Source organism: Crassostrea angulata, chromosome 3 (genome assembly GCF_025612915.1).
Source record: "Crassostrea angulata isolate pt1a10 chromosome 3, ASM2561291v2, whole genome shotgun sequence".
Lineage (NCBI taxonomy): Eukaryota > Metazoa > Mollusca > Bivalvia > Ostreida > Ostreidae > Magallana > Magallana angulata.
Genome location: NC_069113.1, coordinates 9,733,736 through 9,754,325, shown reverse-complemented (window position 1 = coordinate 9,754,325; position 20,590 = coordinate 9,733,736). Strand labels below are relative to the sequence as shown.

Here is a 20,590-nt window from a genome sequence, read left to right as displayed (position 1 = left end):
TAGGAGCGTATGTAATCCAGCCCAGCCCATAAGTCCAGATATATCATTCTCTCCACATCTGTACAAGAAACTGGAAATAAATGCTATCCATGACAGGGTATTGAAAGAGAAGACGCCAAACAGTTTGTTTATTGCTAGGGATCAAAGAGGAAGAAACATTTCATTGCTGTTTTATGTAACGAATCAAAATGGTATGGGCTGCATTCATGATTAATAAAACTCTTAAAATCCACGATATAACATACCAGTTTTCCTTCTCTTTTATTTTTTATATTTCGAATCCTACTTCTATTCAGATTGAAAAAAAAATATATGAGTGAACATGTACCGTACGTATATATCTAAATCAATAGAATGTATCACCCTCAAAAGCTTTTGAAAACGTAACGTTCGCAATATATTTAAGATAATCTCTTTGAATTCTGTTTTTGAGAATTCCTGTAAGTGGAAAATTAAATTATATTCATAGATGTATATTTCTGTCTCATGATAACGCACGAGAGAGAGAGAGAGAGAGAGAGAGAGAGAGAGAGAGAGAGAGAGAGTTCTATATACTAGTATACTATACTGAGTATGTTGTATAATTCAGAAATAAATAGAAATGTGATCTTTTCTACATGTAATAGCCATAAAACCTCACACGATTCTATGCCTGTACTTCGTCTATCATGTACCACAATTATTTCATTTCCCTAATTAACAATCCTCAATTGTTAATGAGTCCATGAATTATTAAGTAATGCTCCTTAATGACAATTGAAAAATTGTAAATTATGAAAAGACACTAGTATGCTCTCAATGACGTATGCATATGCTGGAAATAAAGATATTTGCACATACATGTATGGCTGCAATAAGGTTTTAGTGATAGTATAAGTGTGTAAAGAGTTCAAATATTTCGGCCATTTGAATGGATTTGTCGAGAATCGAATACACTTGACATACACATAATAATTTCCGCAAAAACATCGCGTGATTACCAGTCTTGCAATTCATTTGTATTGCTGAAAGAATTTACGCAAACCACCCAATTAAAAGTGTAAAATATATCAAATCTCGAGCTCTGTAATGGCTAAATCTTTACATATTCAGAAAGTCTAAAAATCTTAAATTGATCCAACTAATCGCTTTTTCATGATATTGAATAGATCTAAAGTATTTTATCGTTGGTAATTTTTTTTTAAAAATATGAACCCGAAAAGACATTGGTTTAAAAAGTACAAGAATTATGAAATCATTTAGCACTTATTTACACAGGAAAAAACCCTGACAGAATTAAGAACGTCGAGCTTCAATTGGCTTACACATATACGTACACTAGTGTCAAACTGTCGACACAGACCCGGCGTCTTGTGTACTGGGATGCATCCCCCTTAATCAATGTTAAAGTTCCCACATTCCAAAGTTACGTTAAATATGTACGTGACGGTAGTCATAATGGTGCTTATGTCATAGGACCAATCGTTCTATCCAGCTGCTCTCCAACATCTCGTCGCGAGTTTTTTGCTCTCCACGATGAATTGCACAATAAATCTTTCAGAGTTCCAAATGCAATTAGTTTTTTTGATTCGTGTGATCTAAAGATAACAGTTATAATAAAATCAGTTCTCAGGTTGCTGACTTGTTTTTTGAATTATAGAGTGCATTGTCCCGAAGTTCTTGATGCAAGAAACAATCGTACCTCAAGTAACTTCTGCAACCCTTTTTTATCCATTAACTCAGCTTGATTGGTAACCTGCAGATTTTTTATATCTTAAGTAATGAAAATAATTGACATTTGGTAACGATGCGCATACTCATCATTCCAATTCTATGTAGATCCGCAGAGAGCTGTATTCACGTTCAATACATATGTATTATTTCTAGCGAACTTAGGAAAACACAGGAAATTGCAAGATCCGCTCCAAGGTCAAGACCACGGAAAATCCCTCGTGTTTACTTCCCAACCCCATTACACCGTTATCGCAATTTATGAAAAAACGCAAGTTCGCTATCAGAATCACGCTCGGTTTCCGACCCCCAAGACATATAAAAGTGAAGAGTCTCTTGGAAATTGAGAAAAATTCTTACAACATTTTGAAAGAAGCATGGCCCCGTCTAAAGTTTGGAGCTTTATGTTCGCCAGTGTTCTTCTGATGTTGGTAGCCGCATGCTATTCAGAAGATACTGAGGAGGCGATACAGGAACCGATGCCAGGTGAGTGGATGGTCATCAGTCCCAGAGTTCTGGTTTTGTCACTTATGACAATATGACAACATTTGCCAAAATTCACGCTTATCAATGCGAAATTCCTGATAATAATTTTGAAGAATATTCTCCTAACAAATGTTTCACAAATTAATTTTAGTTGTGACGGATATTTTGCTAATTAGAATTGTAAGATAAATGTGCGCAAAAGATTAGATATGCGGGGTTTTTTTTCTTTTTTTAATGAAAACCTATTTTTGTTACATCAAAAAGGTCTTGAATAGAATATCTTAATGAAATTCTAACACAAAGGATAAACTTTCAAAAAAGATATAATTGCAAGAATTATAGGAATTATCAGGTATAAAAATTGAAATATAATAGATTTTGTGAACAACAATTCTTTAAATTCTGAAGACAATCATGTACATTAAAATTGATATGAAAAAAAGCTGTTTCGTTCATGATTCTTAAGACAATTATGTACACATCTGAAATTAATTTTGTAGAAATTCGCCGCATTGGAGAGAACAGGGTCCGAGTTCTGTTGTCGGCCAGGGATGATTCGTTGTACCACACCAACACAAACCGACAGCGACGGCCGTGCGGGTTCTGGCGGAGACTTCGGGGAAAGTGTTAGAACTGGAAGGTGTTGATGTACTTGACGCCAGAAGTGGAGCAGTTTCGAGACTTACAGTCATAACATCTTATTCATAATGTCCCAACCTACACCAGGTGTCGTTTCATCTTTCATGTACAGAAACAATCCTTGTGATCTGTTTTCGTTCGGTTATTAAGAGACAAAAAAACTGTGAAGACACCCAAGATAAATGATGCAAAGAACACCTGTGATTCGGATTTTTAAAAAATGCAGAGAATTTTTTTGGCGGTGAAAATACTCGATTTGTTTATCATTGTATACGTCTGGGAATTTTGCATTTTGTACACACTCAACCTTTGCCACGACTCCGGGCTCTTGTCTTGTTCTATCGTAAAAGGTTCTTGCACCAATGCTGGCACAGGACCAGGATGCTACTGATTTCGTTCATTTGCAGAGGAATTTTCTGCATCAAAGAGAAAAACTTACCTGGCAGTTTCATTGACCCTGATTTTAGAATTAACATTATTATATTCTCATCATCATACATAAAACTATCATAAAACTATAAACATTGTGTCAATTTTCAATTTCTGTTTGTCGAAGATTATAACAAATTAGCTTGCGTATTACATGTATTATCATGTATATGTGTTATGGGTATTCTGTCATTTGTATTTTAATGAAATAGATATTTCTAATATCAAAAAATAAATACTTGAAATCGCTTAGTTTTGAAACGCTTGTATCTAAATTCGTGCGGTGTTTGAGAAGGTACTAAGAGTTCTGTTTTAATCAATATATAATTCTCTTGTCACCCCGCTCCCCCCACCTCCCCCCCCCCCCCCCCAAAAAAAAATAAAATTGATGATGGAAATGAAAATGAAATAAAATTCAATATTAATATGAAGTAATTCTTTTCCGATGAGTTGAAACATATCTAAGGGCACATACCGTAGAAAGATCAACTTCGGTAGCGTAAAAATATATCGAAATACTTGTTTTGGTGAAGTAATTATTAGGAAAATTGGCATTACATGTACTCTGGTATTTAAAGCAGACTTGGGACATTATAATTCAATATTTGTTTGTTATACTTTTGGTTATTTGAGTGTTGTTTCTGCAGATGTAAAAATTACAACTCAAAATATGTTTTAATTATGATAGGTTTAATTATAGCAAGAAAAAAGCTTGAAAACAAGGAAACACTTAACTTTGTTAAGTTCATGCTAACAATGAGGAAGTGGAATGATATATTTCCAAGAAAACCGCATGGTTTCGCAAAAACAGCTTCATGATATTTTGGAGCAGATTTTGTAGAACATGTCCTGTGACGCCCGTGAAGATATCCAGTTATCTATAGCGTGGAGAGCTGGAGATCTTCTGAGAGGAAACTCGCTTGTATCAAATAACTGCCTGGAACTTCTCTGAAAATGGTTGGGTTTGGCCCCATTGACGAATTATGCACCGTGCATGCATCTTGATATAGTCCACGTCTTTTTTTAAGAGATGAACGGACGGACAAGTTGGTGACTTATAAATAAATGCAATTTAAGACACCATGCGTAACATCACTGAGATGATATTGCTCGAGAACGTATCATTTTGCCACATACATTTCGCATTAACAAGGAAATAAAAAAACAAGTTACAATACTTCACTATGTCGTTAGACAACGCCCTACATTATAAATGAATTTTATCAATTTTTGCGCAGTTTTCCACAATAATGTTCATGAAAAACTATAAGACAAGGAATATAAAATTACATGATTCGAAGAAAACTCTGCCAAGAAAAATCAAATTGATATCGTTTCCTACAGATGTTTTAGCTTTTACCTCCAAAAAGTATATGGATATTTTAACCTAAAAAACATCATTTTTATTTCTTAAGAAATAGTATAACGAAAGAAAAGGGGACTTATTTTAATCGGACGGCTTATAGTCTTTCTTTGTTGTTAGATCACGAACTATCCAGCTCATCAATTGCATAAACTACATGTGTGCCTAAATAATTATTCAGGGATTAGCATGCTGATTGCGCAATATAACTAATTTTTTTTTATTTGAATTGAAATCTGCTCAAGATAGTTTTGCTAAAAGTGCCTTGTTCTTTCAAAATGTTGAGAATTGTGTTGTGCACATGGAAGTTCAAACCAAAGAACAATGACGAGGAACTCTGTAAACAAGTACGTTAACACTGTCAGTGCATATTAACTTCTTAATAAGCATTCAAAATAATAATGGATTAGAATGAAATTCTCTCGATGTTCAAGTGAAAATTTTCGTAGGAAATCCATGCTAAGACTTTTATCATGCAAAATTTATGAGGCAAACAATTACTTGTGTGTGTTTATGCGTGATAAACACTAGAGGTCAATTTCTACAGGCCAACTCCCAAAATATCATATTTCCTATTTCTACATTTGGAAATAGCAAAATCAGGACATTTGAATTTTTGTTTTTCTAGGGAAAGTTGTTTAGAGAATAAATAAAATTTGAGCATTGCTAAACTTCGCTACCACAGGTGCTTTCACTCAAAACAGAAATAGAAGCATACATCAATTTTGTTATTTTTGTTTATTTTAATAGCATATTTCTGATAACCAGAATATTCTGTGTTTAACAAGACCTGTCAAACTGTTGATTTCAAGGTAGTAAAACGGGAATAAAACTTAGAGAAAATCCATAAAATAGATCTCAATTAAGACTTAGAAAATCTTTGCCTGTCGTTTTGGAATCCAGCCTGATGAATCAGGGATGGAGATCGATATGAAACGCAAGCGATTGTAAATTAAAGTTTCCGGATGCATCAACATGAATATCGATAATTAAGAATGATGAAAATAAATCCATCGTTTTATTTCTTACTTGGCTGTTTAATTACTGTTTTACATTGGTAAGAAATTATCAAATTAGTTTAGAGACAGTTGATTGTGTGTAGTTGGGTCATATAATTTCGAGCACCTGTGAAAGATACACTATGTACATAGTCGTCGTGTAATATTTGCCGTGAATGAGAACCTTTAGTTTGCTTGTTCGTCTTATTACTACCTCTCACACAGCGAACTCTTTGTCGACTGACCATGTACTTTACAAATAGAAAGAATCACAGCTAGCAACAAAAATTTCAATATACATGTACGATAAATAAAAAAACAACCCATATGCTTTTAAATTATTAGAAAATGCGTCTGTTTCATACAAAATTTATGTTCGAACACAAGGTTTATCATGTAAACATATTTCCTAAACTCAATGGAACGTTGTTGATAATTCTTAGATAACCATTTCATCGACCCTTTATGCAATTTTTTCATTCCTTGACAGTTACAGATTGATAAAAAAAAAATTTCAAAATGCCAGAATGTATATAGATACCGGTATTACAGATATTCACATGTATTCTTCTGACCATTCTCCTTCTTCAGATTTCTTTTACATCTTTACATATTTACGATCAGTAAATTATCTCTGTTTATTGGATATCTTGCTGACCATCGCCACCTCATAACTGAAGGCAATGCAAATCTTATCAAATATCCCGACCTCCGATAGCGATGTTGACCATCTCCATACCCATTATCTCCACTCTTGTTTGATTTTTCAGTAACCTGTAACCTTATGTTGTGATTTGATAACAAGATGTGATTGTGTTGTACTTTATTAATTAAGACACCTGATAAATCAGAAGAAATGCCAACTCTTAAAAGAAGCTTTTTCTTGCTTGTGTTTTTGTTGGCTTTATGCTTTAGCCTTGGATCGGAGAAGCCTCGGGCTCTACCCAATGGTAATGTAAATTCCTTTCGTTCACTCCTTTTTTCTTTGCTGTTGATGCGTAACATAACATATCCTTTATGATTGATGCATTTCAAAACAGTTGAAACTCCTATAGGTTGCATTACATGTACTTTATCATCATATTTTGGTTTGAGTAATTGATTTATGACAGACGAGAACGAGCCTACTATTTATAGCTCCACGTGCATCACAATGTTCGTAAATCAATCTATAGGTGCCTCCTTGACACGTGCACGAAGGGAGCTACCCCATGGAGGACTGAGAATGATGGCCTACGCCAGACAACCGGGCCTGTATGGAACCAGCATCAGACACGTTCGCAGACGACACTGTCCTAAATGGATAAGACTTTTGGGAAGAAATCGATGTTGACCAGATAATGAACTGATGCGTAGAAATCTTATTTATCGTTACTTTATCATATCTCACAATTAACTGCTTAACTGCATTCTGTACATGTTTAAACAGATATTGGAATACGCGTATTGGATAACTTCTATGACAGTATATATATGCTATGACAAATCAGGTTTTTCTGAACCTGTCCTAATTTTTACATTATGGACTTTCAAAAGGCATGCTGTCAAATAAAATTGCGCAACATTCTTAGAGTTCTAGCTTATTTTGTTGTTCGGGAAAAGCAAGGAATTGCAATGGAAGTGGATTTACACTGGATCTTAAAAATGCGGCTAATCTTGATCACACAAAATCATCGATTCCAACAATCCAAGAGTGAGAAAAGCCTTTACTGTCCATGATATGCTCTCGAAAGTCTGATGTTTCGCGCTCAGTTCAATGAACAAGTTGTAATTGAAGTTCTATGCAAACATAATACTTTTCATCATCTAATCATATAAAAGAACAAATTTTCAGTGAGTTCCAGTCCTTTTTTCTTTTTACAAATGCGAACCGGCGGCACTTATTTAAATTTACGATTGATACGATTCACTGATATACATTTGTTTTCTTAAGGCGAAAACATAATTGCAGCTTGGTGAGTAAACTTTCAGATAATATATGTTCATCTAAAATACACTTTGGAATAATATTTTTAGTTCAATGCAAGAGTCAACTGTCATTGTCAGTACTCATAATTATGTTTGTCAAATTAATCAAACGTAATTCTAACGGTAAATATTATTGGAATTTTATATTGTTATGAACCCAAAATAATTTGTTTATTTTTTTATTGTTAATAGCATTAATATTTTATTCAAACCATTTATTATATAAATTTTCTAGTTACATGGTCATAAAGAGCCAATTATATAGAACACACTTCTGAAGGTTATGACGTCATCTATAGTAACACGGACGTGGATATTTATTTACCTTTTCTTTGTCGCTTTCATAACGAATGGTAAATCAGCTTATATCTTAATTCAAATAAAGTGGCTAAAATTTTCTAATCACAAACTTCGAAGAATTCTTTTAGCAATAAGTTTTTTTTGTTTATTTCATTGCTTAATTATATTATATATGTATATTTTTTTGCTTTAGATTGCTTTGGATATATCCTCGGAAACGACTTCTTGTTTGGCACATTTTCATTAGATAAAAATGAAAACCAATCGATACTGTTTATAAACCCTAACGTGGATAAAATTGCAGCCATAGATATTTCAGTTAGTTATCAGGGACTAAGATATGAGAAACAATTGATCTTGCAAAATGAATCGTTGAGTCTGAACGATATAATGCCAATGACTTCCTATCGAATTATATCTAACAAAAGCATCGCCTTGCAAGGAGTATATGGAAAATTTCTTTCCAAATATGACATCCTTCCTATTGCGTCGCTTGGTTCAAATTACAGTTTAATTTACGGAATGAGTTTTGAATTTTCCGCTGCTGTTTGCAGCATAACGGCCAATAGAAATGACACTATTATTTCAATAAAAAATCCCGAGAACAGGTCGATAACATATCTGAATTCGCCAAACCGAACATTTAACTCAACTTTTCTGTTAAATGAACTAGATAATATTCAAATATACAGTCAAAACTTATTCAACGTGTCTTTCATGTCTACTGAATTGCTTTCCGTCGTCTGTGGATCAAAAAACAGTGTTAACAACATCCGTGTGCACCTACCGCCATTAGACCAATGTGTGACGTCATACGAGGTTCCATGTTTCGATAAGACTACAGTGCCATCTGGAGAGACACATATTCGGATCATTAGATTGTATCCACTGCTAAATGACACCATAAATGTATTTATTGATGGCGTCCGTGACAATAAAATCAACCAAGAAAAGTCCAATGATTACCACTTTAATGTGACGGCAGATCAACCATTTTGCGTTCGCTCCCATATTCGAAAATGGAGGAATGGAAATATTAGTTTTGTTGATGACAACTATTACATCATATCTGGTCATGAAATAGCATCTAAAGACTGTGAAAACATATCGCAGGTATGTTTACCTTCTAATTTTAGTGAAGCTATAGTATCGTTAGCCGCCAAACATTATAAAATTATTTATTTAATTAATGTATTTTCTATTTTAGGACATCAATTTAGTTTTGGGTGAGTACCGGAAACATGAATAATACATCAACAATGTTCATGTTAAAAAATACCGAAACAAATTTTTTAAAAAACTAAAAAAATTATACATGCTTTTAAAATACATAAAATTTCATTTTCACAAAGAAATCAACAAAACAGCAGAACTTTGTATGTGTCCGTGCCAAGCTGCACCAAAGTGGTACAATTTCACACAGAAAGATGTATCGTTATGGCTACAAAAGTTTAAAGACGGCATTCGTAAGGAGTTGGTTCTCAGTAAGAGAGATCTGACGTCATACAGAAGACGACGAATCAGCGTTTCCGATCATCGGCCCTCAGTCAGGAGACTAGGGATAGTGGGTGCCATCATAATCTGTACGTTAATAGGTGCTATCATCTCGTGTGACTGTCCGAGATTTTGGAGACATGCGTTGCGATTGAAGAGGTGGTATTATTCAAAGCATGTAAAACTCTATCCCTAGATTTATAGATTAATTAATATTGTTTATGTTTCAAAATGCTTGACTAATATTAGCCCCGAGTATCAACTGTTGTATGAAATAGCTAATTTTTATGTCATAAAAGTTGTTTGATAATATTTGAACAGCTCCACAAAAAAGCGAATGTTAAGAAAAAATGTCTGTTCCTTGATTTTGAACCTTTGGTAAAAATAAGGAACTGGTTACTCTTAATAATTTGTGAAGGACAACAATCGCAGTAGTCAAGTCTACAAAAAAGAACCGTTATTAGTTGTTATAAAACAGAAAACATGTGAAAACATAAGACAACTGCATGAATTCCATCTACGTCCCATAACAGGTCCTGAAATATTCGCAAATGCTACTTTTTACATAGTAATCTACATCAAATTTGTTATACTACATCGCTTACTATTTTACAACAGCCATTGTTTGAGTTTTGGTGGGCTGGCTGAAAACGCACTAGAAACGCGGTACAAACGCAAATAAACGCAGAGGAAACGTCAAGAAAATGCGATAATCGCAGCGACAGCTCTCTGGGGTCGCTGTATGAACGCAGCCAAATGAAAAATCAAAGTACTGATAGACGGAGGCATCATTTTGGAGGAAATTAAACTAATGACACTATATGATTTTTTTTAATTTAAGAAAAAACAGCGCGCTTACCGCTTATCATGTTAGAATGTTCGCGAAGCGGTTTAGTATTATGGTAATTTAAGGTCGCAAGGATATTTTTCAGGTTGACACCAGAGTAAGGTAGATAATATTAAAATAATTAGTGTTGTTCTCTTATTTTAACCTTATAAGCTTGTTATATTACTACATAAAGGTGTTTATTCTTTACAAAAAAGGAAGTTGGAAATTATTTTGCATCACAAAACAACATGGGAAACTATACATGTTATTAAAGGCATACAACTCGAACTTGAAAAACTGATACAATGCAAACTATTGACATGTATGTACACGTTTCTTTCCTTGTGTATATTTAGTTTAAGTAGATATAATTATTTTCCGTGTATAGTGATTTGCAAACCCAAGGTAGAAAACGGCATGTTTCCACACCTGTTCAAGACAAAATATAACCTCTAAATCGCAAACAACTTCGTCTAACCGTTCTATCCCCCCTTTTCTATCTTGCAGAAGGGGTTTCTTGATTAATGAGTGTCGTCGATCCAGATATTCTCTTATCATGATCATTATGAGAGAGAGAGAGAGAGAGAGAGAGAGAGAGAGAGAGAGAGAGAGAGAGAGAGAGAGAGAGCGTTTTAGGCGTAATTATATGTACATTCATTTGTAATATATTGAAATATACTAATATTATATATTCATAAAATTAGTGTATATATATATATATATATATATATATATATATATATATATATATATATATATATATATATATATATATATATATATATATATAGTGATTCAATCCAGTATGCAGTTTCAGTCCGAGTCCACGTGTTACCCCCGTTAATCAAATCAACGCGCGAGGTGCACCACTGTTCCTTCCAAGATAAGGGGGGGGGGAAGTTTCGTTCTAATAGTTTTCATTTCAAGTAAGGAGAAAAGAAGTATGTCTTACAATAAAGTATTCTACACTGTGATGTTTTGATTTCAAGTAAAGAGAAAGGAAGCATGCCTAACAATGAAATATAGGTATTCTACACTGTTTGTGATGTTTGATTTCAAGTAAAGAGAAAAGAAGCATACTTAACAATGAAGTATTATACACTGTGATGTTTGATTTAAAGATTGATATACTGTGTTTGTGAAGTTTGATTCGTATACTTCTTTTTTCTCAACAGAAATCTCTCTAAGCTCGCTCTCTCTCTCTCTCTCTCTCTCTCTCTCTCTCTCTCTCTCTCTCTCTCTCTCTCGTTGACACTATGGACACAATAAACACATGAACTTAATTTTGCTATTTATTTTGAATTTGCAGAGAAATCAAGTTCAGTTATATGGTACCAGTTTTAATGATATATATCATGGCTATTGTTTGCATCTTATAAAAGATTTGTTGTTATTTCTATCTTTTTTTTCACGCGCGACACTCTTATCAGATTGTTAAAACACACTGACTTCCCAAATCACTTGCAAGGAGGGGGTTTGCTGCTAAAGAATTAAAGATACGTCTCCGCGGGAGATTAATTGATAATATCCGACAGAGACAAAGAAGCACACCATGTTTATTCATTGAATCTCATAATTATTCATTATTTCGTCCACCGCTAGATGGTGCTTAAGGAATCCTCATTATTTGACGTCACGGGCAAGACAATCACAATCACAATATACGGAGGCTGTTATACAGCCTCCGTCTAACGTTTAATGTCACAAACATAAACCAACTTACAAATATTTGTAAACTATTAGATACTATATTTGAGAGAGTTAGCTCTCTGGTTAAATTATATCTGTTATCCCTTCACCATGCCTGTACCATTCATTTTCATCTATTATATATATTGTAGTTTGTACATATTGTACATATGTTTTTTTCTCTACACTGTAAATTCAGTTATGAGAATAAAGTCCATTGTCATTGTCATTGTCAACAACTTGTTCAAACGCTGTGAATGCGCAGTGAGAGCACGATAGAGACGCAGTGAGATCCCAGAGGACCCCGAAAGGTTTCCGTGCAAGCACAATTGACTTATCACTGCGTGTACACTGCGATCAACTACATTTCTTGAGCGCGTCAACGGAGCTCTCGTGGCGCTGTTGGAGACCTTACGACGCTGTCACGGCGACCTTACTCCGCTTCTACGGTGTGTTTATCAGAACGCAGAGCCACGGTGCGTACTTTGTGCATGCTTAAAGTGCGCGCCGTCGTATGGCGTTCTAAAATGTTCTTGGCGATCCCACTGCGACAAATGAAGATGCCGTTGCGTAGTTACGGCGCTGTACGAGACTCTACTGCTTTAACCTTCGAGTTTTACATTATTTAAGGACGCAGCGGAATAGCCACGAGGACGCAGATCTGGTGTGACAGGGGTTTTAACAAGCCGGGTGTAAAAAAAAAGTGACGTCACAATGCAATACTTGTTTACAAGTGCACCTATAGATCTTTGCGCAAAAAAGGAACGTTAAATGAAGTAAATGAATTAATAATTTGTCAAAACCTCAGTTAAACATTTGAATCAAATATGTTATATGATTTATTTATCTTTATTCTGAGTGATCTTAGACCAGATTTTCAAGTTTCAAAGTACTGGTAAAACAATATAATTTTAAAATTTAAATAACATAGGAAATTAACTAATAATTTTAAATTTTATATAACATAGGAAATAAACTCGTTATCAAGGTCTACTCAAGGATCTACGGGTATTTACCCCGGATTGTATTCCATACAATTTGAGCCCTGTTGCACTAAGTATAACTACATGAATGTTGAATCAAAGTTCGCCTCTCCGATTTTTTTCCGACCGGGAGCTACAGACCTACAATTAGTCCTCGATGTACTATAAAGAGATCGTATCAAAATCAAATCTAATATTAAAATAAAGTGTAAACCAATATTAAATTCGCGTTGAATTTTTTTCGCCGCTTTTTCACTGCAATAATCTATTTCACACCGAGTTTTTATTTGCATCAAACATTATCCAGTGCATAACACAAAATTTACATTAGAAGTCTTGGTCAGGACTAGTTCAAACAAGAAATATCCACGACGATGAAGTTCTTGCAATCCTTGCTAAAATTTCTCACACGCAAAAAAGTACGTTACAGATAAAAAGCTTTATACGACACTGCGTGTTAAAGTGACTGATAAATATATCATCCAAAAGAATGCACAGATACAATTTAATTATTGGTGAAAATTCTTTGAGCTTTCTCTTTCGGTCTTCCCCTGTTTGAAATTTCGTGTTCAAATAATCACCAATGATTTGAGGAATATAAGAGTAAAACGCATGAGCATAGCAATCGAAATTTGCCTCAGCCTTTGCAACAACGGCCAAAGTATCAACAATGGCCGCCACAAACTTAGAAGAATCGTTGCCTGTGCCAGTTTGGAGACGACTAACCAACGAAACGATTGCTTCCGCGTGGGTTTTCCGCGAAGAATCGCCTTCTTGGTGTCTCAAGTCCTCAATTTGATCGTTCGGAATTTGATCAACGAGTTTCCCATCGTCCGTTTCGTGAAAATAATAAACATCTAAAGCTTTTACTGGATCCGATATGATGGCTTGTATTGCAGAGATGATTTGGCGAGAATCTTCCGCTAATAAATGAGCAATTAAATTACTGCTTATGAAATAATGTCGTAGAAAGCGCCGTTTAAGATAGGTAACCATGAAATTAAGAACCTTCTCCAATGCAATAAAGATTCCGGAATGTGATGCAAACATTTCTAACTCGGTTGTTTCCAAGGTATAGTAAAATGCCGTCTTCCAATGATAGCTAGTCAATCGTTCTAAAAACTCTTTCAGGTATCCTTTCTGTAACGACTTTAAAATCAAGAAACATAGTCTTTGTCCATCTGAAAACGTGGAAGAGAGAATCATCTCTGCGTTGTTAAATCCAATGCAAAAAATCTATCCTATCATCTGGATTGACAATTGCAAGTTATGCTATGACGTAACATTCGCTTTCATAGATTCGGTCAATTGCTTCTCGACTTGGCCAAAATGATTTTGATTCCATTAACCTGCTTCTCCATTCGACTAAACATGGTAGTGCTCCCTTTATCGGATAAAGCTGGAATAAAATCACGACCACTTTTATAATCAAAGAGAATTGTTACAAGTTCTTTGGTTGTTCCGGGGGAACTATTTCCCTCTGTTTTAGGATCCTTGGTGATTTGGTCGTTATTGCAGGATTCCTTATCACAGGATACTTTACTGCGTCCTTCATAGAGCGACGTCAATGTTTCGTCCGTTCCGGCCTCAATGAGAGCGCCGAAGGTTTGAAAAGTTAAAGAATTCTGAATATTTTCAGGTCGCAATTCTTCTAACAAAAAGAAGATATTACTCATAACTGAAATCATATCCTTTGAGATGTCACTTTCGGCAAACAGACTCTTTAACTGCTTTGTGATAGCTTTTATATCTGCTTCCACCTGAATGTACCTTTGGTCTTTGTCCAGGTATTCAAAACCAGAAAATCGAGCTTGGTTATCTCCAGGTTTTACATCTTTGTTGACCTCGATGTGAATATAATCTTTAGATCGTCTTAAAGATGGCATAGTGATGACGTCGTAGATGCCTCTTATAATCTTGAAGACACTGTCATCGAAGTATTTCAAGAGACTAGCATTCAAATATTTCCCATCCACTACCGACAGGTTCGATAACTGTGTATTATGTGTCTTATTCAATTTATGTGGACAAAGCAAGGCACATCTTTACTGTACTCTAAAGTCTATACAGGGATAGCGACATCAGATATTATCAGGTAATCATAGTCCCCTTGGTCCCTTCTCGACCGGAGTCTCGTCTGCTCTGTAGTACTGCCCACCGTCATGCATCGCTCGTTCCCAAAGTGGGACGCGAAACTCGAGATGTAGTGACAGTAGTTGTGTTGTCGCCAGTCATTCTTCACCACGCAACTTTGTTCCCGAAGGACCTCTAGTATGTAATGCTTGGCTTTGTCATGGTCAACGATGAATGGCATGACTGCCGTCCATGTACACGAGAAAACAAAATTTTAAGGCATTTTACATCAGACATAAGAAACTGTAAATTTAATGCGATACTTTAGCATTAAAAGCGTCGTGTATACTAATCAACTAATCAGCTCTCTTTTAATATATTTGTTAAGTAACAAATATTATGTTTAAACAAGTGGGACTGTATAATAAATAGTGTATAAATTCTTTTCCTACTATTCGTGTATAACATGCTTGTACTTGTTTATTCAATAGTTTATATATCTAGGTTATATATAGGACTAATGATTTAAGAAGATGATGGGTCATGAATGACTTGTTCACTTCGATTAAAGCATGGCTTTAGAAAAAATTAAGATCTCCCAATTCCAAGGAACAACAACCTTATTCTACACATATTAGTTAATCAATAGGTAAGAGAAACCCGATCCCTTTTCTATACTCTTTTTTTAAATTTGGCTGGCTAGAAGACATCAATAACAACTTGAATATTCAAGCAAGCTGAAGACGGAAGTGAAAAAGTTTACTTGGATTACAAAGAAGATATCAGTGTAAACTCGTATAAAATTGCATAAAATTGATCATAATAGATAAATAATTACCTACACCAAGAGAAATACACTAAAATAATCCCCCAAATGTGTTTTTTCATGAAGAGAAACGTCGATCGATAAGAAATGAGTCAATGAGAGATGCAAAGTGAAAGTAAACAGAGGACATTAAAAACGACGCATATTTACGAAAGCCGAGAAGGCTCATTCGAGATTCAAAATACGAGATTCGACATACGAGATTCAAGATTCGAAATTCGAGATTCAATATCTAAATTTACCAATCAAATCATGGATCTGAAACCTGTATCCTAGCAACATCAAACTGTTCTAAATAAAGATCATTCGTACATGCTCTTTCCTACATGTACAAATAAATGTCTTAATAGCTCTTATATAGTGGTTATAAAAATGGTTAAATTCACATTGATGAATTAACCCCACACAGTATAAACAATTAAATTAGTGATAACACTGTGGGCTTTGCGAATCTAAGTGAATTTGTTTGCCCTGTATGTATTTTCCACCGAACCACTTTAACCCATAGTGTATTTGCCCAACTGTGTAAAAATCGGCTCGCGAAGAGAGATCTGTTTAATCTGAATAATTAAAACTGAGTATGGTTTTAGCTATGAAACGAAGTTCAATGAAATAATCGACATGTCAAAATATTGGTTATGATGAAGTTCAAAAAGTTTTAAACCATAGAAGATATAATGATTTACAACCTCAACGACAACATCCAGATAGGAATAGTGTATTGTATGGTATCAATGCCATTGTCGAGATTAGAGAGAGAGAGAGAGAGAGAGAGAGAGAGAGAGAGTTTTGTAGTGTAAAATTCAATTATGTTTTAGAATTTGATATTGCTTTGATTTGATTCAAGCAGATGTAGACAATAATTAAGCCTCTTAAAGGAGAAAAGAGGGGAGGTAGCCAGGGTAGGGCAGACCAACTAGCAAGCTTTTATTTCAACGGTGTTAGCGCACGTGTGATTTTTGTGATGTCTTATACATCAGCTAGCGAAAATGATAAAGAAAACCCATCAAATTTTCTGAAATTGTGTGCGGATGGGTTGTACTCAATTATCTGTTTTCAGTATATAAATTTCAGGGGGGGGGGGGGGGGGGCTATAGTCCATTTAATTTGTCAGTTATTCTTCTGTCCCCATTTCGTTTTCTCTTCGTTTTCCAGGCTTTTTTCGTTTTGGCTCGGCAAATTAATTTCAAACTTTTTGTGTAGCTCCATAACGATGCACTACAGATACATTATGAGTAGTTTTACTTTTGATAAACAGGTATATATTCGTACTTAAATTTAAATTTGACTCTTATGATCGGATTTAGTGTTCCAATAAATATAGGGTAGGAAAGAGAAGACGGGACTTTTTGGCGCATATCCTACTGTACCATTCATTCAACACAGCTATTGATACTAGTATTAGCACTCATCGAGTTCAATTTGCGGGCCTTTTTTTATCCATTGGTTTTAAAGCTATTAATTTCTGAAAATATTTCGAATTTATGGTCTGATTATATATAACTTAAAGCTGCGCTGGTGCATCTATTTACCAAAATGGACTAAAATATACCCAAATGAACCTAAAAAATATGACGAAATTAGTTTTAAACGACTCGTATTTCATTACTAATCGGGTATGTCCTTTAGAAAAATCTTGAACCAGTTTTTCTCCACACATGATTAGCAAATAAAACGATAGTAGCACGGACATGGATATTTGCCTATCCCTCATCGGTTCAATTACATATTAGAATACACTTCTGAAGGTTGTGACTTCATCTATAGAAGCACAAACATGGATATTTGCCTATCCCTCACCGGTTCCATAACCAACGGTAAAATTTCAATGAAGTGATAAAACTTGTAATCATAAACTAAGCAGAATTGTTTTGACAATATTGATTTTTTTGTTTGTTTGCGTACTTGTAATTTTCTGCTTAAGATTGTTTCCATTATATTGTTGGAAACGACTTCTTGTTTTAAACCATTTCTATAAATGAAAATGAAAACCAGTCGATATGTACTTACTTTAAATTCAAACATGGATAAAATTGCAGCCATTGACACCTCAGCCAGTTACCAAGGATTGAAAAACAAAATGAATCTTGGAGTCTGAAAGAAGTAATAGGAATAACTTCCTACCTAATTACATGTACATTTAACCAAAGCATTGCCTTGCAAGTGGTATAAGGGAAATTTCATAACTTTGACATTCTTCCCATTTCTTCTCTGGGTTTAAAATACAGTTTAATATACGGAATGAATTTTGAATTTACCGCTGCTGTTTGTAGCAAAACTGCAATTAGAATTGACACTTTAGTGTCAATAAAAATCCTGAGAACTTGTTGATAACATATCTAAACTCGCCAAACCGAAATTAAACTCAATTTTTCTGTTCAGCGAACAAGAAAATATCCAATTATACAGTCAAATCGTACACAACGTGTTTGTTACTGGAGTCTACTGACTTGGTTTCCGTCGTTTTTGGATCAAACAGCATCAACAACGTCCATGTGCATCTCCCGCCATTAGACCGATGTGTGGCGTCATACAAGGTTCCATGTTTCGATAAGACTACAGTGCCATCTGCTATCCGCTTCTACAAGACACCTTAAGTGTATTTATTGATGGCGTCCGTGACAATAAAACCAATCAAGAGAAGTCCATCGATTAACACTTCAATAAAAGGCAGATAACCGATTTCGTGTTTGCACCTACATGTATATTCGATAATGGAAGAATGGAAATGCTAGTTTTGTTGATGACAATCATTTCATCAAATCTGGTCATGCTAAAGCGTCGAAAGACTGCTAAATCATATCACAGGTACCTTTACCCTCTAATTCTTGCCAAAATACAATTTCGAAAGCCGACAGACATTTTGAAATCCTTAACGTATAATTTTTTTTTAATTCTTTCACATAAATTGATAACACATCTACAGTGTTCATGTATAAAAATATTGAAACAATTGGAGACACGCGTTGGGGTTGAAGAGGATGTAAAATACAAGGCATATGCAACTCTAGTACTAGATTTGTATATTAATATACCGTAAAGTGTTTACTTTAACAGAGGTCGATGAAGTCAGCTGGATTATGTTGAGGTAATTTTAAAGTTTGGAAAATTATAAATTGTATTCTTATATAATTATATGCTACATGCATATTTATACGTGTACATTATTTTAATAAGAACGCATGTTCTCTTTTTTGGAACTAAATTACGTTATAGAATATCATTTAATATTTATTCGTTTGATGAGATATCGGCGCTTCTGATTGGTTGACAAATTTCTTTGATTTAAGAAATGAATTATTATCTTCATTTCTTATCATTTAATAAAACATTTTCAAATAAAAAAATGTGAAGTGTCATTGATCAAAAATGTAAATAATGTAAATGAAGCGGCGCGTATGAATACAAAACAACAACAGCAACAATATTCAAAATGGATTCGCTTTCAGCTGACGCAGAGCTACATGTATTGAGCTGAATTTAATGGATTTAACACAAATAGTGAGTTAAAATCTGAACCGGCTGAATTGAAAACGAAAGGAAAATACATGCGATAGCTTGTGATATTATTCACTGTGCAGAAAAACTCGTAATAAAACTAGTTTTCATGTGAGATCGCTGGAATATGCAACTGGACATAACCATCCATGAAGAGGCGATCGTGGACGAAAATAGCTGATATGTCGACAAAGAATAGTATGTATAAGCGACTTTTGTAAATGTTGTGGTGACTAGATAGCCAGTGATATACTTAAATGGTATATCTGCCGCTTGGAATGCGCCGAAGGAGTTGATGCATTGCTCATAGCTTTTCTTTACGACGCTTATTCTGATGACCGATCATGTACGTGTGTAAATTTAAAACTTATCGTTACCAAATTTGAACAGCAGTGTTACCGTGAAAGTGTATAGGCCTATAAGTTCGTTATAATATTCCTGGAAAAGGAATAGCCAGCCTCGCTGCAAATGTTGATTGATCTCAAGCAGACGAAATCGTGTGAAGACGCTTAATTTTCTATTTCGTGAATCAAATAATGTGTTTTGTTTATTTTTGAAGGTTTAACTTTCAAGTTTTTATGTTTATAAAGTTGTATTTTGTTTGCTGACAATAAAACAGACACAACTTTACATTTTGTTGACAGTTGTTTATCTTGGAAATTCCCGTTCTATAAATAGTGTTAGATCAGAACAGTTGAGAAAAGTAGATCCGGCAAAAATTTTATTGATGCAGGTATCAAAGAAATTTTTCAACCAATCAGAAGCGCCGATATCTCATCAAACGAATAAATATTAAATGATACCTGCATCAATAAAATTTTAGCGACTTTTGTAAATGTTGTGGTGACTAGATAGCCAGTGATGTACTTAAATGGTATATCTGCCGCTTGGAATGCGCATCAATAAAATTTTAGCCGGATCTACTTTTCTCAACTGCTCTGATCTAACACTATTTATAGAACGGGAATTTCAAAGATAAACACTGTCAACAAAATGTAAAGTTGTGTCTGTTTTATTGTCAGCAAACAAAATGCAAACTTGTGAATATAAAAACTTGAAAGTTTAACCTTCAAAAATAAACAAAACACTTTGTTTGATTCACGAAATAGAAAATTAAGCGTCTTCTCACGATTTCGTCTGCTTGAGATCAATCAACATTTACAGCGAGGCTGGCTGTTCCTTTTCCAGGAATATTATAACGAACATATAGGCCTATAAACTTTCACGGTAACACTGCTGTTCAAATTTGGTAACGATAATTTTTACATTAACACACGTAGATGATCGGTCATCAGAATAAGCGTC

The 20,590-nt window shown here is 34.5% G+C and overlaps 2 protein-coding genes, 1 long non-coding RNA gene and 1 pseudogene across 3 annotated transcripts; 3 read left to right on the top strand and 1 right to left on the bottom strand.

Annotated features, from left to right (window-relative positions):
• The first annotated feature begins 6,334 nt into the window (after nucleotides 1–6,334).
• LOC128178816 (uncharacterized) lies at nucleotides 6,335–7,192 on the top strand. The gene is made up of 2 exons (XR_008242998.1): nucleotides 6,335–6,575; nucleotides 6,801–7,192. It is a non-coding gene; the product is annotated as an uncharacterized LOC128178816 (long non-coding RNA).
• Nucleotides 7,193–7,827: 635 nt separating this feature from the next.
• Nucleotides 7,828–10,806, top strand: LOC128178093 (uncharacterized). Its single transcript, XM_052845104.1, has 4 exons — nucleotides 7,828–7,946; nucleotides 8,087–9,006; nucleotides 9,101–9,119; nucleotides 9,246–10,806. Exons 1-4 carry the CDS (start codon nucleotides 7,877–7,879, stop codon nucleotides 9,581–9,583), a joined length of 1,347 nt encoding a protein of 448 aa, XP_052701064.1. The 5' UTR covers nucleotides 7,828–7,876; the 3' UTR covers nucleotides 9,584–10,806.
• Nucleotides 10,807–12,838: 2,032 nt separating this feature from the next.
• LOC128178162 (uncharacterized) lies at nucleotides 12,839–15,107 on the bottom strand. Its single transcript, XM_052845203.1, has one exon. The coding sequence runs from the start codon at nucleotides 14,772–14,774 to the stop codon at nucleotides 14,193–14,195; it is 582 nt and encodes a 193-aa protein (XP_052701163.1). The 5' UTR covers nucleotides 14,775–15,107; the 3' UTR covers nucleotides 12,839–14,192.
• A 2,251-nt stretch (nucleotides 15,108–17,358) lies between these two features.
• Nucleotides 17,359–18,874, top strand: LOC128175668 (uncharacterized; annotated as a pseudogene).
• Nucleotides 18,875–20,590: the final 1,716 nt, after the last annotated feature.

Bases quoted from the DNA above. Each gene is read 5' to 3' on its own strand.
- LOC128178093 (XM_052845104.1), top strand. From the start codon at position 7,877: ATGACGTCATCTATAGTAACACGGACGTGGATATTTATTTACCTTTTC. The intron at 7,947-8,086 runs GTAAATCAGCTT...TTTTTGCTTTAG, and splicing joins TGTCGCTTTCATAACGAATG to ATTGCTTTGGATATATCCTC.
- LOC128178162 (XM_052845203.1), bottom strand. From the start codon at position 14,774: ATGCCATCTTTAAGACGATCTAAAGATTATATTCACATCGAGGTCAAC.